Source organism: Hyaena hyaena, unplaced genomic scaffold (assembly GCF_003009895.1).
Source record: "Hyaena hyaena isolate Hyena2069 unplaced genomic scaffold, ASM300989v1 scaffold_260, whole genome shotgun sequence".
In the NCBI taxonomy this organism is placed as follows: Eukaryota; Metazoa; Chordata; class Mammalia; order Carnivora; family Hyaenidae; genus Hyaena; species Hyaena hyaena.
The window spans coordinates 1,364,689-1,383,279 of record NW_024080892.1 but is presented as its reverse complement, the minus strand read 5'-3'; the positions used below and the strand labels follow the sequence as shown (position 1 = coordinate 1,383,279).

The 18,591-nt window shown below is 37.2% G+C and overlaps 1 protein-coding gene across 1 annotated transcript in view; it reads right to left on the bottom strand.

The window, feature by feature from the left end:
- Positions 1-18,377, bottom strand: part of AGGF1 (angiogenic factor with G-patch and FHA domains 1) — a 29,366-nt gene extending 10,989 nt beyond the window's left edge. Inside the window, exons 1-9 of the mRNA XM_039245558.1 lie at positions 17,793-18,377; positions 14,812-14,914; positions 13,657-13,856; positions 12,151-12,315; positions 9,196-9,384; positions 5,938-6,268; positions 4,299-4,410; positions 3,090-3,141; positions 1,010-1,111 (exon numbers count right to left, since the gene is read on the bottom strand). Of these exons, the coding sequence (XP_039101489.1) occupies positions 1,010-1,111; positions 3,090-3,141; positions 4,299-4,410; positions 5,938-6,268; positions 9,196-9,384; positions 12,151-12,315; positions 13,657-13,856; positions 14,812-14,914; positions 17,793-18,002 (1,464 nt within the window). The 5' untranslated portion in view covers positions 18,003-18,377. The remainder of the gene's footprint in view (positions 1-1,009; positions 1,112-3,089; positions 3,142-4,298; positions 4,411-5,937; positions 6,269-9,195; positions 9,385-12,150; positions 12,316-13,656; positions 13,857-14,811; positions 14,915-17,792) is intronic.
- Between the last annotated feature and the right edge of the window lie 214 nt (positions 18,378-18,591).

Here is an 18,591-nt window from a genome sequence, read left to right as displayed (position 1 = left end):
AGTATCCACTTCTATACATTTTTCAGCTCTTCCTGGGAATTCCCTTGCACATAACACATTCGGGCATGAACAGTAATCTGAACCAAATAAGTATAATAACTATGGCCTTCAGGAATACAAATTTCAGTTCAATTTTTAAAACTAAAGTGCAAGTACGATGCTCAGCATCCCTCCTCATCAGGGAAATACAAATCAAAACCACACTGAGATACCACCTCACGCCAGTCAGAGTGGCTAAAATGAGCCAATCAGAGAACTCTAGATGCTGGCGAGGATGTGGAGAAACGGGCACCCTCCTACACTGTTGGTGGGAATGTAAACTGGTACAGCCCCTCTGGAAAACAGTGTGGAGGTTCCTCAGGAAACTAACAATAGAACTCCCTTATGACCCAGCAATAGCACTGCTAGGAATTTACCCAAGGGATACAGAAATGCTGAGGCATAGGAGCACATGTACCCCAATGTTCATAGCAGCACTCTCCACAATAGCTAAAACATGGAAAGAGCCTAAGTGTCCATCAACAGATGAATGGATCAAGAAGATGTGGTTTATCTATACCATGGAATACTACATGGCAATGAGAAACAATGAAATCTGGCCATGTGTAGCAACATGGATGGACCTTGAGGGTGTTATGCTGAGCGAAATAAGTCAGGCAGAGAAGGACAAATATCATATGTTTGCACGTATAGGAGGATTAGGAGGAACTTGACGGAGGAACAAGCGGGAGAAGAAGGGCGGAAATGGTGGGGGAAAGGGAGAGAGGCAAACCATGAGAGACTCTTGAATGCTGACAAAAACTGAGGACTGATGGATGTGGGGGGGAGGGGGGGATGGGCATGGAGGAGGGCACTTTGGGGATGAGCACTGAGTGTTATGTAGAAACTAATTTGACAATAAACTATTTGTAAAAAAAAAATAAAATAAAATAAAAAAAAAATAAAAAAAAATAAAAGCAAAAAAAAAAAATAAAACTAAAGTGCAAGTAATTAATAAATATACACTCACCTGAAGAATCTGTTTTCCATTAACAATAGTACCATTTTGACTACCTTGATCCACAAGGACATAACTTTGTAAGTCATGGTCAAAATAAATTTCTGCATGAAACTTAAAAAACAAAACAACAAAAAAAACCCTCAGGTAATTACAAAATACAATACTTTTTAAAAACTACAGATAATTTCTCTATGATAGGATAAGATAGATTTAAGGCTTTGATAACTTAACTTTAGCTATTTAAAACAAATTTTTTAGGGCCACCTGGGTAGCTCAGTCGGTTAAGCATCCAACTTCAGCTCAGGTCACGATCTCAGGGTTTGTGGGTTCGAGCCCTGTGTTGGGCTCTGTGCTGACAACTAGCTCAGAGCCTGGAGCGTGCTTCAAATTCTGTGTCTCCCTCTCTCTCTGACTCTCCCCTGCTCATGCTGTCTCTCTCTCTCTCAGAATAAAACATTAAAATTTTTTTTTTAGAGCCCAGTGTGGGGCTTGAACTCAGAGCCCCGAGATTAAGAGTTACAACTTATACCAACTGAGCCAGCCAGGTGCCCTAACTTTTGCTATTTTTAATACTTTTTTTTCTGAATACACAAGTATTGTAATGCCCCAGCAGAAATGTTATGGCTACAGAAAAAAACATAGTTGAGATTATATTGCATACGCAATTTGAAATTATTTTTTCACCTAATGTATTAGTCTTTATCATTAAAAATTCTTAATACAAAAGGCGATTTGAAATACTCAAGGTGAACTTTTTAAAAAAAAATTTATTATAGTTTTTAACTTTAATTTATTTTGAAAAAGATAGAGAGCAAGCGAGGGAGGGGCAGAGAGGGAGACAGAATTCCAAGCAGGCTATACGCGCTATCGGCCTGATGTAGGGCTTGAAACCACGAACTGTGAGATTGCAACCTGAGCTGAAATCAAGAGTTGGGTACTTAACCAACAGAGTCACCCAGGCATTCCTAAAGACTTTATTTATATAAGTAATCTCTACACCCACACCCAACATGGGGCTCGAGCTCACAACCCCGAGATCAGGACTCACATGCTCTACTAACTGAACCAGCCAGATGCCCCTCAAGATGAACTTCTCAGGGAAGTTTTCCAGATTTTCAATACTCAAGACTAGGCATTCTCTCCTTGTTAAACAGTACTTTGTTTACATGGAGCATCTGCATGGCTCAGTTGATCCATATTACAGTCTACTAAATAGCAACAATATGGGGATGATGAAAGGTCAGAAAAAGAAAAAAGATAACCATAAAAGGAGAAAACAACAGAAAATACAGAAGAAGATAAATATCAAGTATCGAGAGTCTCAGTAGCAAAACCTTTTGTTTTTCTACTTGTAACTAAAATTGTAACTCTGGGGGCACCTGGGCGGCTCAGTCTGTTAAGCAACCGACTTTGGCTCAGATCATGATCTCGCTGTTAATGAGTTCAAGCCCCACGTTGGGCTCTGGGCTGACTGCTCAGTGCAGATTCTGTGTCTCCCTCTCTCTATGCCCCTCCCTGCCCATGTTCCCTCTCACTCTCTCAAAAATAAACTTAAAAAATTTTTTTAATAAAAAAAAATTAGAACTCTGGTCTATTTATTTTGAAAACCCAAGTGTTCTTTTTCCTGAAACCATGAGAGGAGTAATTAGGAAGAACTATAAACGGAGAGCCTCGGGAGGTGGAACAGATTGTTACAGAGTTGTAAAATGCTCTGGACTCAAACATAACCATCTAATAACATAGCCTGAATCCAGGTCTGATTCATTTTTAAACTCCAATCATATCCAGCACATTTACTTCATGCAATAAATGTTTGTTAAATGGGTATTACTTTAATACTTAAATTAACCCACATTTCCACTCTTGCTCCAGACTATTAAAAATTAAATATAATTTCATTCTTTCAAATTTTGATAAAACATTATTTTCTCAAGCAGTGGAATAAATGAATCTAAATTTTTTTCATTACCATCACTACCTAAACTATTAAATTTCTGCTAAATGAAAAAGCCTCTAAGTTTTCTTACATAATGAGGATTTATAAAATCATCTATGGGGCTACATTTGAAGAACCAAAGAGCAAGCTTACCTTACTAACACCAACTTCAGGGATTCGGAGAGTATGCTCCATATCTTTTTCTCTGCAAAGTAAAGTGTCTTTTAATAATTTTTGAGCCACATATAGATTAAGCACAGTTAACAAAGAAATAATTGTTTTAATATTTATTTATTTTTGAGAGAGAGAGATAGAGAGAGAAAGAAAGAGAGAGACACAGAATCCGAAGCAGGCTCCAGGCTCTGAGCTGTCAGCACAGAGCCCGATGAAGGGCTCAAGCCCACTAACTGTGAGATCACGACCCGGGCCAAAGTTGGATGCTTAACTGACCGAGCCATCCAGGCTCCACAACAATTTTTTTTAAGATTTTGTTTTTGTTGTTTTAAAAGATAATGTTAAAATACAAGTCTTTCTACCACACTAAGTCCAGTTTCCTTAATCCTACTCTAAATTTCCTGTTTGAAAGGAAGTTCCAGGATCACTTTTATTTTTGGATATATCTACCCCAAGTTAACAATAAACATCCAGTAGGACACCTGGGTGGCTCAGTCCATTAAGCATCTGACTCTGGATACAGGGTCAGGTCATCAGCTCATGATTCTGAGATGGAGCCCTGTTTGGGGCTCAGCATGGAGTGTGGAGCCTGTCTGGGGTTCTCTCTCATCTCCCCCGCCCTCCCCTCCACTCATGCATGTGCGCTCTCTCTCAAAATAAACATTTAAAAAAATAATAAACATCCAATGGGACAACATATCCTATGTACTAGTATCAAAAGTTATTCCAGATCTGTTGACTATTTACCACTTCTATTACTACATGTAAGGACCATACTATTCTCAAGAATTTAAAGTTAAGAAACTGTACAGAATCTGAATTAAGAATAGATTTTCTTTCTGGCTGGCAAGAAATGCAATTATCCTACTCATGATTAAAACCTACCTCTCTACCAAGCTGGTTAGGAGTCACAAAGGGGTAAATGAAACAAAGGAGAAAGATTAAATATCAGACAAACACTGGATTTAAGTAATTTAAGCCTAAAAAGGCAGTACAAAAAGAAATGACAAAATTTCTGTGAGAAAAGATAAGTACCAACAATATTTTCTGAGTGGGAGGAACATGGATGTCACTGAGTGTTTGCACATTCAACAAGTACCATGCACATTTCATGATAACTGCTTAAGGAACTTACAATCCATTGGAATAAGATAAATATACAAACATAGTAACATTAATCATTTTTACCTTCCAATTGTAGCAGGATTAACAGCTGTAATGATAAAAAGTGATCCTGTCTGCAACACTGGTGATCTAATAACAATTACTCTAATACATGGGGGCCAAATTTTTTCTTCATCTGTTAAAGAAAAAAATGAATTAAGTATTAACTCAAACGCTATGGGAAAAATTAGAGATGTCTAATTTCTAGGCAGGAATAAGAAGCATCCATAAAATAAAATGTATTGATCAAAAATCTTAATTCTGTTTAAAACAACCTTATTAAATTCTGCTATATGACATACACATTAAGTAAGGCTTTAACACTTACTGATTTAAAGGAGTCACCTTAGGGATGCCTGGGTGGCTCAGTCAGTTAAGAATCATGATGTCACACTCCTGAGTTCCAGCCCCACATCTGTCAGCAAGGAGCCTGCTTACCATTCTCTCTCTGCCCCTCCTCCGCCGGGGCATGGGCAGGCACTCACTCTCTCTCAAAATAAACAAACTTTAAAAAGAAAAGGTAAAGTGGGGGACCTGGGTGGCTCAGTCGGTTAAGCGGCTGCCTTCAGCTCAGGTTACGATCTCACAAAGGTTTGTGAGCTTGAGTTCTGCATTAGGCTCTCTGCTGTCCTTGCAAAGCCCGATTCAGATCCTCTGTCCCCACCTCTCTGCCCCTCCCCCACTTGTGCTCAGGCTCTCTCTCAAAAAAAAAAAGCCTAAAAAAAGGTAAAGTGATCAACCTGAAGGTACTCAGCATTAAGCACAGTTACAAAATAATCAATTTTCTCTCCTTTTTAAGGTGTTGGAATTTGAAAATATCCTAAACAAGAATTTTTATATTAACTTAAAAAACTGAGTCCTCCTTAAAAAATAAAAAATGGTGACTGAAGAAGAAAACCCATTTTCTTTAAAAAAAATTTTTTTTATCTTTTATTTATTTCTGAGAGAGAAAGAGAGAGAGAGAGAGAGAGAGAGAGAGAGAGAGAGAGAGCAGGGAGGGTCAGAGAGAGAGGGAGACACAGAATCTGAAGCAGTCTCCAGGCTCTGAGCTAGCCGTCAGCACAGAGCCCGACGCAAGGCTCGAACCCATGAACCACGGAATCATGACCTAAGCTGAAGTCGGACACAAACGACTGAGCCATCCAGGCGCCCCAAGAAAACCTATTTTCAAGAAGAAAATAAGTTCATATAAACTAATAGGAAATATTCAGTTTTAAAAGTATGCCTTTATGACCTCAAGTTGAAAAATGTAAGATGTACCATAACACCTATGTAGCTCAATTTATGGACTAACCTTTTTAAAGGCAATTTATTTTTTCCCCTCAATTACAAAAGTGGACTCCAAATATCTAACCCACTCAGGCAGACAACACATGTATCTTTAGGGTTAGAAACTATGTAACTTGGTTTCGTTCTACTGATTAGGGCATTCAATGCAATAAAACTTTAAGGCCCAAGTATTAGCTATTTATTCAAATCCTTCCCTCTAAAAATAACCAAGTAGTAGCCCACATAATTTTGAACAATATCATTAAAATAATCAGCTTCAAAAAGTTAATTTTTGGCAGACACATTCCTCCATTTCTAACATTTTTAACGTGTTGCTTCTACAATGATCAAACTGGGTTCCTTACAGAAAATTAAACAATGGTTATTTACTCACCTTCATCCTCAGTATCTTCCGCACTTACGTTGTCTTCACTGGTGATGTCTTCATCATAACTGTCCTCTGTCTGAGAGTCTGTAATTTCACCTTCTTCTGGCTCACTATCAGTCTCCACGATTTTCTCATCTTTAAATGATGCTGAATTATAAATGTTTTCACTGAGAGAAGATTCTACAGTCTTTCCACTAAGTGGAACAGTAAATTTGGTGGGACTCTTTTTATAATGAATGTCCATTTTGGCTTTCTTCTTCACATTTGCAAAATCTTCTCCCTCACTGCAGCTTATATGTTCAACACTGGATGCTTTTTGATCTTCTGAATTCAAATCCTGGAATGAGGTAGGTAAGGAGGTGGGAAAAGAGAAAAATGTCTTAAACATGACCATCTTCTGTTTAATGCCGAATGTTTCAATGAATTAGTAAAGATATATGTACAATATTATATATGAAATAGTAATAGCTATTACATATAATCCCTCTTCCTCTCATGTTCCCTTTCTTGTTTAATAACAGTACCACCCATTTATCACCCAAATAAAAAATCTTATAGTTACCTTTGACATCCCCCTCACTACCTCATGGAATCAATTAACAAGTGCTATAGACTATGTTTCCACGTTATCCCAAATCTCTCTATCTATTGTCCCTGTACAGGTTCTTATCACATATTGCTTAGACCATGCGACAGCGTAGACCACTGCTGTCCAAAAAATATATAATGTAAGCCATGTATATACGTTATATTTTTCTAGTAACCACATTAAAAAAGTAAAAGCAGGCAAAATTCATTTTATTGTTTTATCTACCCAATATACACAAAATCTTATCATTTACTATAAATAACATTTTATCACTATAAAATGATTTATGAAACATTTTACATGGATTTTCTGCACTAAGTCTTCAAAACTGAGTACACTGTAGTTCAGTTACAAACCTTAATTAGCCAGGTTCATTTCAAGGGCTCACTAGCCACATGTAGTTAGTGGCTACATTAATGGACAGTGCATGCCTAGAGAATATGTCTACCCTAAATTTTCTTTTTGAACTTCTAATCAATTATTAAGTCAACACACATAAAATACAAAGTCAGTTTTAATTACAACACTGATTTAAACATCCAAATGTACGAGGGCACCTGGGTGGCTCAGTTGTTAATCATCTGACTTCGGCTGAAGTCACGTCTCACAGTTCATGAGTTCAAGTCCTTCTTTGGGTAAGCCCTGCTTCTTTCTCTCCCTCTGCCTCTCCTGGGGTTTTTCCTGTCCCTCACTCACTTGCACCCACTATCCCGCTCTCAAAAACAATTAAATAAATAAATAAGGATCCAAATGTAAGGGTGCCTGGGTGGCTTGGTTGAGTGTCCCAACTCTTGATTTCAGCTCAGGTCATGACATCATGGACTGTGAGATTCAACCTCGTGCTATTAGCAAAGAGCCTGCTTGGGATTCTCTCTCTCTCCTCTCTCTTTCTCTCTCTACCCCTCCCTCCCTCACGTGTTTTCTTTCAAAATATGTAAACAGATAAACATTAAAAAAAAAAATGAAGATCCAAATGTGCCTATGTAGGAGAGCTATAGTTTCACTAAAATTTAGTACTTTTACGGGGTTGGTCTGATTAAACAAAACAAAGTAAAGTAGTTTAAAGTAAAGACAAACCCATTACATCTCTTTTATTCTAAAATTCTAAATTAGCTGGCTTAATTTTTTTATTTGCTATACATGTATAGTGGGCATATCTTATGACAAATGAACAAATCTATTATTTTAAACTTAAAAGAAGCAGAGTTATTTTCCTTTTTCTTTTGGTTTGTAACATACTCTAAATTTTCTTTGTGCCTAAAGCAACATGATGAAGTGAATTCATATGTTCTTCTGTTATTTTATAAAACGAGAGCATCTTGAACACATTTTTATTTTTACTATATTTATTTATTTTAGAGAGAGAACAAGTGGGGGAGAGGGGGGAGGGAGAGAATATCAATCAGGCTCCACACTCAGTGCGAAGCCCAAAGCAGGGCTGGATCCCACAACCCTGGGATCATGACCTGAGCCTAAATCAAAAGTCTGGTATTCAACCGAGCCATCCAGGTGCCCCACATATTTTTTTTTAAAGGTTTATTGGGGGGTGGAGGGGACATGTGCATGCAGGGAAGGGGCAGAGACAGAAGGAGACAGAGGATGTGATGCAGGCTCTGCCCTGTCAGTGCAGAGTCCACCGCAGGGCTCAAACCCACAAACTATGAGATCTTGACCTGAGCTGAAGTTGGACACTTAACCGACTAAGAGACCCAAGCGCCCCCGGTATCACAAGTTATGAAGTTCTCCTCAGTCTTTATGTATTTTAAGACCTAAAAGACCATTTTAAGACCTAAAGAATGCTTTTTCAATTAAACATACTACCATTTTCTTAACCAGTATCTTGCAGGCCATTTGAACTCTTCATTTTTTTCTGTTCTTACAAATACTGCTATATAGGGGCACTTGGGCGGCTCATTCAGTTAAGGGTTGAACTCTTGGTTTCAGCTCAGGTCATGACCTCAAGGTTTTGTAAATTCGAGCCCCGTGTCGGGCTCTGCACTGACAGTGTGGAGTTTGCTTGGGATTCTCTCTCTGCTCCTCTCCTGTTCACGTGGTCTCTGTCTCTCTCAAAATAAATAAACTTAAAAAATATATATTGCTATCTAAGGTATTTTTCTTCCTTTGGATTTTTAAAATTACCAGAAATGAAATTTTCCAGTTAAAAAACATGAACTTTTATGGTTATTGATACAAAGGGCCAATCTACTTTCCCCAAAGACACCAAATTCCACTTCTGATAAATACGTACCTACATATTTCTTAACATAATAGGTAAGAAATAGCTCAACATGACTAGTAAGTTGAACTTTTATCCACGTCTACATACAAACTGTGCTTTTCTTTTATTATTGTAAATTGTGCAGTGACATCAATGAATTGACTGAGGGTCTGAATGCTCTTCTTCCAAATTATGTAACACGTGAATATTTTATCTGCCCTGAATCTACCTCCTCCAAACTTTAAGAAATTCCTTCTACTTTCAGTGACTGAGAATTTATGAAGAAGTCCATGTTTGCCCCCATGTGAATGCTCCTTGGTTGACAGATTCTGATATCTTGTTATCTTAATAGATATTTTTGAAATACAGAATTATTGAATTATAATTTTCAGTTTCATCAAAAACTTTTGATATAATTACATCATTATGTAAATTTTTAAAATTTTGAAGACATTACCTTTTCTTCACTTGTTGTAGAAGGATCTGGATCCTTTCTTCTCTTCTTCAATTTTTTATCCTTACTTTGTTTTGTGCTACAAGTCTGATAAGGCTGCAAATCAACTCGAGAATGAAATTGGTATCGACCACTTTCCACATCACAGTAGTAATAAATTCCAGTGGAAGGATCATAATATAGTTGATTTTCCTTTCAAAGACAAGAAAACAGTTAAGTTTTATTCAGGTAAGATAAAATAAAATTTAAAAATAAACTTAACAGACACCAAATATATTCAAAAATAGTAAATTTTTCTTTTTTTATAAATGTTTCTAGTATTTCCTGAAGATAATGAGTAAAGATGACAGAATGGAAAATGCTTCTAATTTCCAAAATACTTTACCATTCAGTATTTGCTGTAATTTCCTAGTATGAAAAATGAGTATTTAAATATTAAATTGAATCTCATGAAATTGTCAATATTTGACCATTTTGGTACTTACAAAAACAGCAATTTCATATGGTTCAACTTAATACATTAATGAAAAATGATAAAAAAAATAAACCTTTTAGAAGTCATGAAAACTAAAGCTGACCATATAAAAGCAATTCCAGATTCATTATCCTTATGATTACACAATAATGGTTTGGTAGTATAAAACCCTCAACCCTTCTCTCAATGTCGTAAAACAAATATATGCCTTTTAGTGTTCATGACCAAAGGCTCTGAAGAAAAATTGAAAAATAAAATTAAGCTCTGGGGTGCCTGGGGGACTCAGTCACTTAAACATCTAACCCTTGATTTCAGCTTAGGTCATGATCCCAGACTTGTGGGACGGATTCTCTCTTGCTCTCTGTCCTTCTCCCCAGCTTGCAAATGCTCTCTCTCAAAAAACAAGACAAAAAAAAAAAAAAAAAAAGCCTCAAACTTATAAAAATTAAGGTTATAAATACAACCTAATAGTTTACGTAAATAAAGTGATAAATAACTGTCTTTGCTGGTTAATTCTACTGTAAGTAATGTAAAAGAGCCATGCAAAAATGAATTTTGGCAAATTATGGATAAAAACCAGAAAGATTAGGTTATATAATCATCTGTATTTATTAGATACTGGCCCATACTCTATAACCAAGATTTAATGGAACAACCCATGTTTTATTTACATCATAAACCGATACAGATCAGATGTGGAAACATCTTACAATATGCTAAGGTTAACCCACTAAACTTACCTGGAAAAGACTATTTTCCTAAGTGTTGATATTACTGCAATTTACTATCTTTAATTCACTTTGCAGATGTCTTATAAAAATACTTAGAATTCTATCTTTACTGTAACTAAAAAACTGAATGGACATGATGGTGATAACAAAACTTTTATAATTCAAGCTTATTTAATCTCCTATGACTTTCAGACCAAAACACACTTTTAAAAAAATAAAAAAAGCTAACTAAAATTAAAAATAAATAAATAAAATGAAAACTGGCACAATAAAAAGGGCAAAACAATGATGTCTCTATTTTACTAAAACATATAATCTATAGACCTATAAAATGTTACATATAACCATTTATAGAACAGACGAAGGAGTAAAGATGTAGAAAGGAAGGTAGAAGAATGATGAAGACTAACATCATACACTTGTAAACTCTGTATTTTCCTCAAAGCCAAATAAATAACAGCTACTCTCTTTGGTAATAAGAATTTAAAAATTAACTTTCTAGATATTAATTAGCATTGTCAATTAGCATACCCCTGTGAAAAAAAACGCTTTCTTTATAAGGGATTTATAAAGACTATCAAGAGCAAACCTACAAGCTAATGAAATCCTTTATCTGACTAAAATATTTAGTATTATCACCATGTTCCCTAGATTAGCTAACAATAATTCCAGTGACTAGAATGGTGAACATGTGCTCCACTTCTGGGTATCACATCCTATAATTCCTGAGGAGCAGATCACATGTTGAGACCACTGATGTTGAGGTAGAAAAGTGCCATCACTGTCATCAAATCTAAATGAAATCCCATTAAGTACCAAACGCCAAGAGCCATAATACTGAATTATAAATTATGAAGTTTATTTTCTCATTCTGTCCTTGTCAGTGGTCCATTATATGCATTACATGTCTGACTCCATACTAATTTCCTAATTCGCACTGTTAACACTGATTTTTAAAATAAATGAAATGCTGGGGCACCTGTGTGGCTCCATCAGTTAAGCATCTGGTTATTGATTTTGGCTCAGGTCACGATCTCACAGTTCATGGGATCAAGCCCCACGTCGGCCTCTGTGCTAACAATGTGGAGTCTGCTTAGGATTCTCTCTCTCATCTCTCTCTGACCCTTCCCTGCTTATCATGCTCTCTCACTCTCAGAAATAATTAAACTTAAAAAAAACTAAAACTGAAAAAAATTAAAAATGAAATGCTTAAAAGCCACAGAACTTTTAGACTAATAATAAACATGCTACTGAGATTTCCAGAAAAAGACTCCTTTTGGGGCTCAAATGAAGTATTTGAAACAACTCTAAAGTATCTCACGCCAAGCCTAGAGTTAACAATGTCACTTCCTTATCAATTCTATGAAAAAATGTTAGTTTAGGTTCTTAAACACTTTACAACAATGTAGTTAACAGTTTCTATTAATACTCTAAAATTGTGTCGCAGCCTCTTGCCTAAGATCGAATGTATTAATGCGCTAACATTTCTGCATGTTACTTTACATATAAAAGGTTATTAGATCTTTTGGAAATATTAGTCTATAATAATCACAATTAACTTATTTAATTAAGAACACAGAAACGTAGCTTCATAAGCTATTTTACAACTTTTTATTCATGTCAAATAGCTTTGAATCAGATACAATTTTTAAAAGCAGCCTCTTGCTTTTCTTAATTCAGTTTAAGGTTGAATACTTGGTATCAAGCAGCAAGAACACAACCATACAACACTACACAGTCTGAAATACTTACAGAATCGTAATAGAAGCCAGTGCTGTGATCAAAATACAGTCCAGTGTTCTCATCATAGCTAAATCCAGTCTGAGACACAGCAGCTTCTGCTGCAGCTCTCAAACTTTCAGCTAAAGAAGAACCTTCTAAGGATGTCTCTTCTGTTGCTAATACAGATGCTGGCTCCTAGGTAAGATACATTCATGTCAAGTAAGACAAATACTTACTTTTATCAATTTAAAAGTTAGCAGAATTAGAAAAAATAAATAGACTTAAAACAATTTTAAATAATAAGACTTCAATTTTTGCAATAGAAAGAAATGGCTGCCAACTACAGTGTGGTCCAGTGTAAAAAAAGTTACTAGTGTTTTAGTTGATTCAATTTTGACCTGGTTTTGAAGAGATTCAAAGTGAGTGAGTCACCATTACTCAAAAATACTGCCTGATGCAGTAATCTACAAAATACAGACTCTGAAATATTCTTTAAGAATATCTTGGGATCCAAGAAGATGTGGTTTATCTATATGATGGAATACTCCATGGCAATGAGAAACAATGAAATCTGGCCATGTGTAGCAACATGGATGGACCTTGAGGGTGTTATGCTGAGCGAAATAAGTCAGGCAGAGAAGGACAAATATCCTATGTTTGCACATATAGGAGGATCAGGAGGAACTTAACGGCGGACCATGGGGGAGAAGAAGGGGGGAAATGGTGGGGGAAAGGGAGAGAGGCAAACCATGAGAGACTCTTGAATGCTGACAAAAAATGAGGACTGATGGATATGGGGGGGGGGCCCACTTGTGGGGATGAGCAATGGGTGTTATGTGGAAACCAACTTGACAATAAACTATTTGTAAAAAAAAAAAAAAGAGTATCTTGGGACCCTAGGATTACTGGGATCCTGATTCAAATTGAAGAAACAAATTTCTATGACACTCAGACAATAGTGGGAAGGTATTTGATATAAAATAAGCATTAAAAAAATTCTTAGTGTGTGAGTGCCTGGCTGCCTCAGTTGGTGGAACATGTGACTCTTGATCTTGGGGTTGTGAGTTAAAGCCCCACACTGGGTGGAGAGGTCACTTAAAAAATAAAATCTTAAAAAAAAAAAATTTAGTGTGAACATGTTATTGTGGCCATTGCCCAAAAATTTTTGGTTGAGTCAAAATACAGTGACAAATTTTCTTTTAATTTATGTAAATCACAAGTTTTTAGAACACAACAGAGCAGAAAAACAATTATATATATATTAACAAGTTCCAATTTTTATTTCCTAAGAACTGTTTTTATTCACTGCATAACTATACATAAAATGTTTATAACTTTTGAATACGCTGTAAGGGACCAAAGAAGTCTATTTTTCTAAATAACAACAACAAAGAGATCTGTTTTGGGGTATCAACAGTTTGTTTTCCTTTTTAAGTTTTATTTATTTAGGTAATCTCTACACCCAACATGGGATTCAAACTCACAACCAACTGAGCCAGCCAGATGCCCCCTCAACAGTTTCAGGTTAAGCATTACCTGTAAATTTGAGGCAAAATGGTCTTCTGCATATTTAACATGTTCTGTTATATCAGTACCAGTGTAAGCATCATTTTCTACTTGTGACTGGTCTTCAGAATTAAAAGTAGGAGCTTCAATATCCTGATCTTGCTGAACTGACAGTTCAGTCTCTTTATTTGGAAGACTAACATCTTTATAGTATGTCTGATAATAATAATCTGTAGCAAAAACAAGGTAGGTGATATATTAGAAAAACGTACAAAAAAAAAAAGTTAATTCCAAACCCCTGGCAATGGACACAAAACAGCAGATAAGGCAAACATATATTATTTTTACAACTGTATTATGACTTAACAGACTAAAAGGGATGTGCAGATAAATCTGCAGAACTATGTATCTTGAATTGTAATGTCACCTTCAATACCCTAGTTGTCAAATTATAAGAAAAATGGTAAATTTGGATTTTCCATAAGAGTAAAAAAAGACAGCAGGCATATAGGTTGCATTCTGTCAAAAGAAATGAGCTTCTCATCACACACTACCTTAATATCGTTGCCTATCAAATGATTATGAGATAAAGATCAAATTGATTTTTTTGTCAAATTTCTCTCATGATGCTGACTTAAAAAAATATATATATATGTACCATGCATATATGTAATATTAATACTACTGCTGTGTTTAACAATTTAGTTAAATCACATACTGAATAAAACAAGGCAAAACTTAACCTGAAAGATTATTTTTTATGATCTGTATTTATTAAAAGTCAGTTGCTCAGTTATTTTGCCTCACAATGCCACTGATGAGGTCATGGTTGTGAGCTCATCACTCTCACAAGGGCCTAAGAGAATGGCACTGAACACAACATGAAGCCGAATGCATCAACAGGAAAACATACGTGCCTGGTCACAAGGAAGGCCAGAGTAGATGGTTCACAGCATGGCAAACATTACTCAGTTAAGGTGCCACTGAAAACATATTAGCAATACTATATATTTACAGGAATGATATTTCTATTTTCCCACCAGGAGAGCATACAGATTACCTGAAAATACCAAATAGTATGGATAAAAGTCAACATAACAGTTCTCATACTTAGTTTTAAGTTTAAATAAAACTCCACCTTAGCAGGATATGAATGTAACAACATTAAGATAACTTCATTAATACCTGAGATTGACCAAGGAGGATGGTTCTCTGTTTGTACTTCTACATCAGATTTTTTATTATCCTCGTTTCTCTCACAATGGAGTATTTTACTGAGCTCTTCTACCTAAAAAAACAAAAAAACAAAAAAACAAGACTTTAGGAAAATAAACCATATAGCAACCTAATATTATACATACCATCCTCCTGAAACTATAATAATTATATTTCTTGCTAAAGTTTTAGAGAAGCATCAAAGCCGCTAGTCTCCTTTTCAGAAAAATTAAAAATGCTATAACTGACTTTCATCTCTCACATCTGCATACAGAAATGTTTTTATTTTTTAGGTTATTTAAGTAATCTCTACACCAGTATTGGGCTTGAACTCATAACCCTGAGATCAAGAGTCACAAGTTCTTCCAACTGAGCTAGCCAGGCAGCCCAGAAATGTTTTTATTCTTATACTCTCTTGCTAAACTCAAAATATTCCCTCCAAAAATCAGATGAACTAAATTAACAGGACTTTTCAAAAAGGATCCCGTATTTCGATCAATAAGAATGGTTTTATACTAAATTTTAATCAGTTTTCCCTAAAGAATTAATCTAAAAAAACATTAATTCCTATTCATCAGATGAAATTATTTAGTATCATTCAGTGTCCTCCACCTAGAATTAACTATTCACCTAAATGTATTAATATTCATATACTTTAATGCACTTTTTTCCCCTTATTAGATAGTAGTCTTATGACTAAGTAACTGCAGCAAAAGGGAATGGAGGTGACTGTCTCAGAGGGGCATCTATCCTCCCTGTGCCTCACTGAATGCCAAGGCCAGAGCAGCAGTGGGGAAACACCCATAAGCAGATGAGGAACAATCCCGTAAACACATCTCATTTGGAAAGGATCTCAGTGTGAGACAATGTCTATTATAGGCATAAAACTAAAAAAATAAAAAAACGGGGCGCCTGGGTGGCTCAGTTGGTTGAGCATCCGACTTCGGCTCAGGTCAGATCTCATGGTTCGTGGGTTTGAGCTCCCACATTAAGCTCTGTGCTGACAGATCAGAGCCTGGAGCCTGCTTCAGATTCTGGGTCTTCCTCTCTCTCTGCCCCTCCCCCACTCATGCTCTGTCTCTCTCTGTCTCAAAAATAAACTATTAAAAAAATTAAAAAAAAATTAAAAAATAAACCCCCCCAAAACCTTAAATATTTAATGATATATAAATAAAGCTTACAAAGAGAAAGGTGGTCAGACTGATTACACAATTATTATCTAGGCACTTCGCTAGTTATCGGATCCTATTAGTATCACTCAGGGGAACTAAAGTGAAGCAAGCAAGGCACCTAGACTACACAATTTAAGGAGGCGCTCATTCTCAGCTTCAAAGAAGTAGAGGATCGGTACCAGACAATGACTACTCCTTAAATTTTTTGCCCTGGGTTACTGGTAGCCTTGTCCCAGTCCTGGCTCTGGCTACTATCACTATTACTATGAACTAGATAATTTCTTTAGTATCTTGCTACATCCTAGGCACTGAACTTAGTAGTCTGGATAACCTCTCATTAATTTTTCAAAAAAACCTCACAAAATAGTGACCCTCATCACCATTTTACATGAGGAATCTGAACAAAGTAATTTGCACAAAGTTCTTTTGACTCCCAAACCTGTATTACATTTGTCAGTTCACTGTCAATTCTCAAGCCACTCCAGATAAAATACTATTTAGAGATCTGGGATGACAGTTAACATTCAAACCATACCCACCACCAAGGGCGGCTCACTAGGAAGAGGGTAAAGAGGACTTAGTATCAACAGGAGATTCAAGGCTTTTTTGCATTTCAATTTTCATGTTAAGACCACCATATAAATTAATATTAATAACAAAATGCTGGCTCTTCAAAGGATAGAAAATGTTCTCTTTTAGATTTCGGTAGCAAGCTCTACTTTAATAATTTATAATTATAAAACTTTTTTTAAGGCTGTCATATTTTGCTTCCCATTCCCTCATTTTAACCATTTGTGTAATCTCCTAGCACAGTCTTTACGCATTCATTTTAAGTGTTCAAGAACTAATTACTGAGTAAACAAACATTTTCTATAACGTCCTATTAACAACCTATACAACGGACACACAAGTCACTTCATCTTGGCAGTTATCTTCACAGATCATTTGATAACAAAGCATAACAAAGTTTGCTGACATTTCATGTAGAGCCTTTATGTGTAGTTTTAGGAAATGTAACCAGTATACCACAGAGAACTAGACAACAATTCAACTTACATTAATAATTAAGGGAAAATAACTTGTTGGGAGAGTTTAACTGCCCAACAAATCAAGCTGGGGGAAAAATATTATGCTCGTTTTTAAAAGGGGAGGGGGGGAGAGAAATGTGACTGCTTAAATATTTATCCTTACTCCATTTTAGGGAAATGGAGTGAGCTGGTTAAAGTCTCTAACAAAGACAGTTTGAGCCTCCCTACTTTCACCAGAAAACTCAAGATGGTAAATGCCCAGAATAACAGCCTGCCAAATATATAGCGTTCAACAGTTTGTAAAACTCTAAAACCACTTGTTCACGCTTAATTTACTTGCGTGGTACTAACATTCTCATTCTACGGCCAACCGAGGCTCAACATCAGTTTCACACCGAGTGAGTGATAAATGGGATTCTACTTCAAGTCCAGAGCTTTAACAAATTCGAAAGCGATATAGAAAAAGTAATATAAACGTTCCTAATGCCAAGGGAACGTTAGTGAGAAAAGAAAACTAAGGTAATGAAGTTCACTTCCCACTATCAGGTCACGCACTTCTCTAAATCGAGGAACCCGAACTCTTACGCTAGTCCATTAAGTACTTGGATTTGTAACAGCACTGAACTTTTACTTCAGATAACTCTATAAACAGTTCTGGGCCCCGGCCAGGGAGCCCCTCCGAGGCTATCAAAGGCTTCAGAGGCATCGCCTTGGATTGGACAGGGCACGAGACTGGAGGCGGACGGCGCACCTGGGTGCGGAGCTCCTGGTTGTTGCTCTCTGCGCTCTGGTACAGCCGCTCCGTGTGATGCAGCAGCTTCTCGATCTCCCGCACCTGCCGCTTGCAGCTCCGCAACTCGCGTTCCAACTTCTCCACCTTCCGCCTCAGCTGGGCCAGCTCAGGCTCGGGGGAGGGAGGTGACGAAGGCGACAACGGAGGCGACGGAGCCTCGGAGGCCATGGAGTCTTGCGCAAGGCGGCCCGCGGGCGTGGAGGGACTGCGCTCACGCTGAGGTGGTCGCCGGCGGGATCAAAAGCCATGAGAGCGCGCGGGCAACGAAAGTTGGCCTCGGACCAACCGGGCCTGATCGGCCCCTGGCCATGACGCCTTAAAGCTCCTTGCCTGTAGCCGGAAGGACTGCGGGCAATACGCAAGGGGACTGAGGATGAGCCCGGCCCAATCCGCCAGACTTTGAAACGGGGAAACTTTATTGGCAACTACCTCCCCCAGCAACCGAAAAAAACTGGAAAAACGCTGGAGAAATGGTCGGCCAGAAAACCACTGGCCAGAAACTCGGAAGCTTCCTGGGGCGAGCCGGAAACGAGAATGCTGGTGGTGGGCGGGGCCAAAATGTAAAGGAAGCTACGGGTCCTGGGAAGGGCCTTACGACACATGCGCATTCTCTCTACCTTACCAAGCGGGCAATCTGTGCGACTGCGGAGAGTCTGATTGAAAGTGTACGCATGCATGGCCCTGTAGCTAGGTTGAAGGTCACTTTCTCCGCTAAAGGAGCAAGAACTCCTGTCTCCTCAAAGGTCCTTATAGCTGC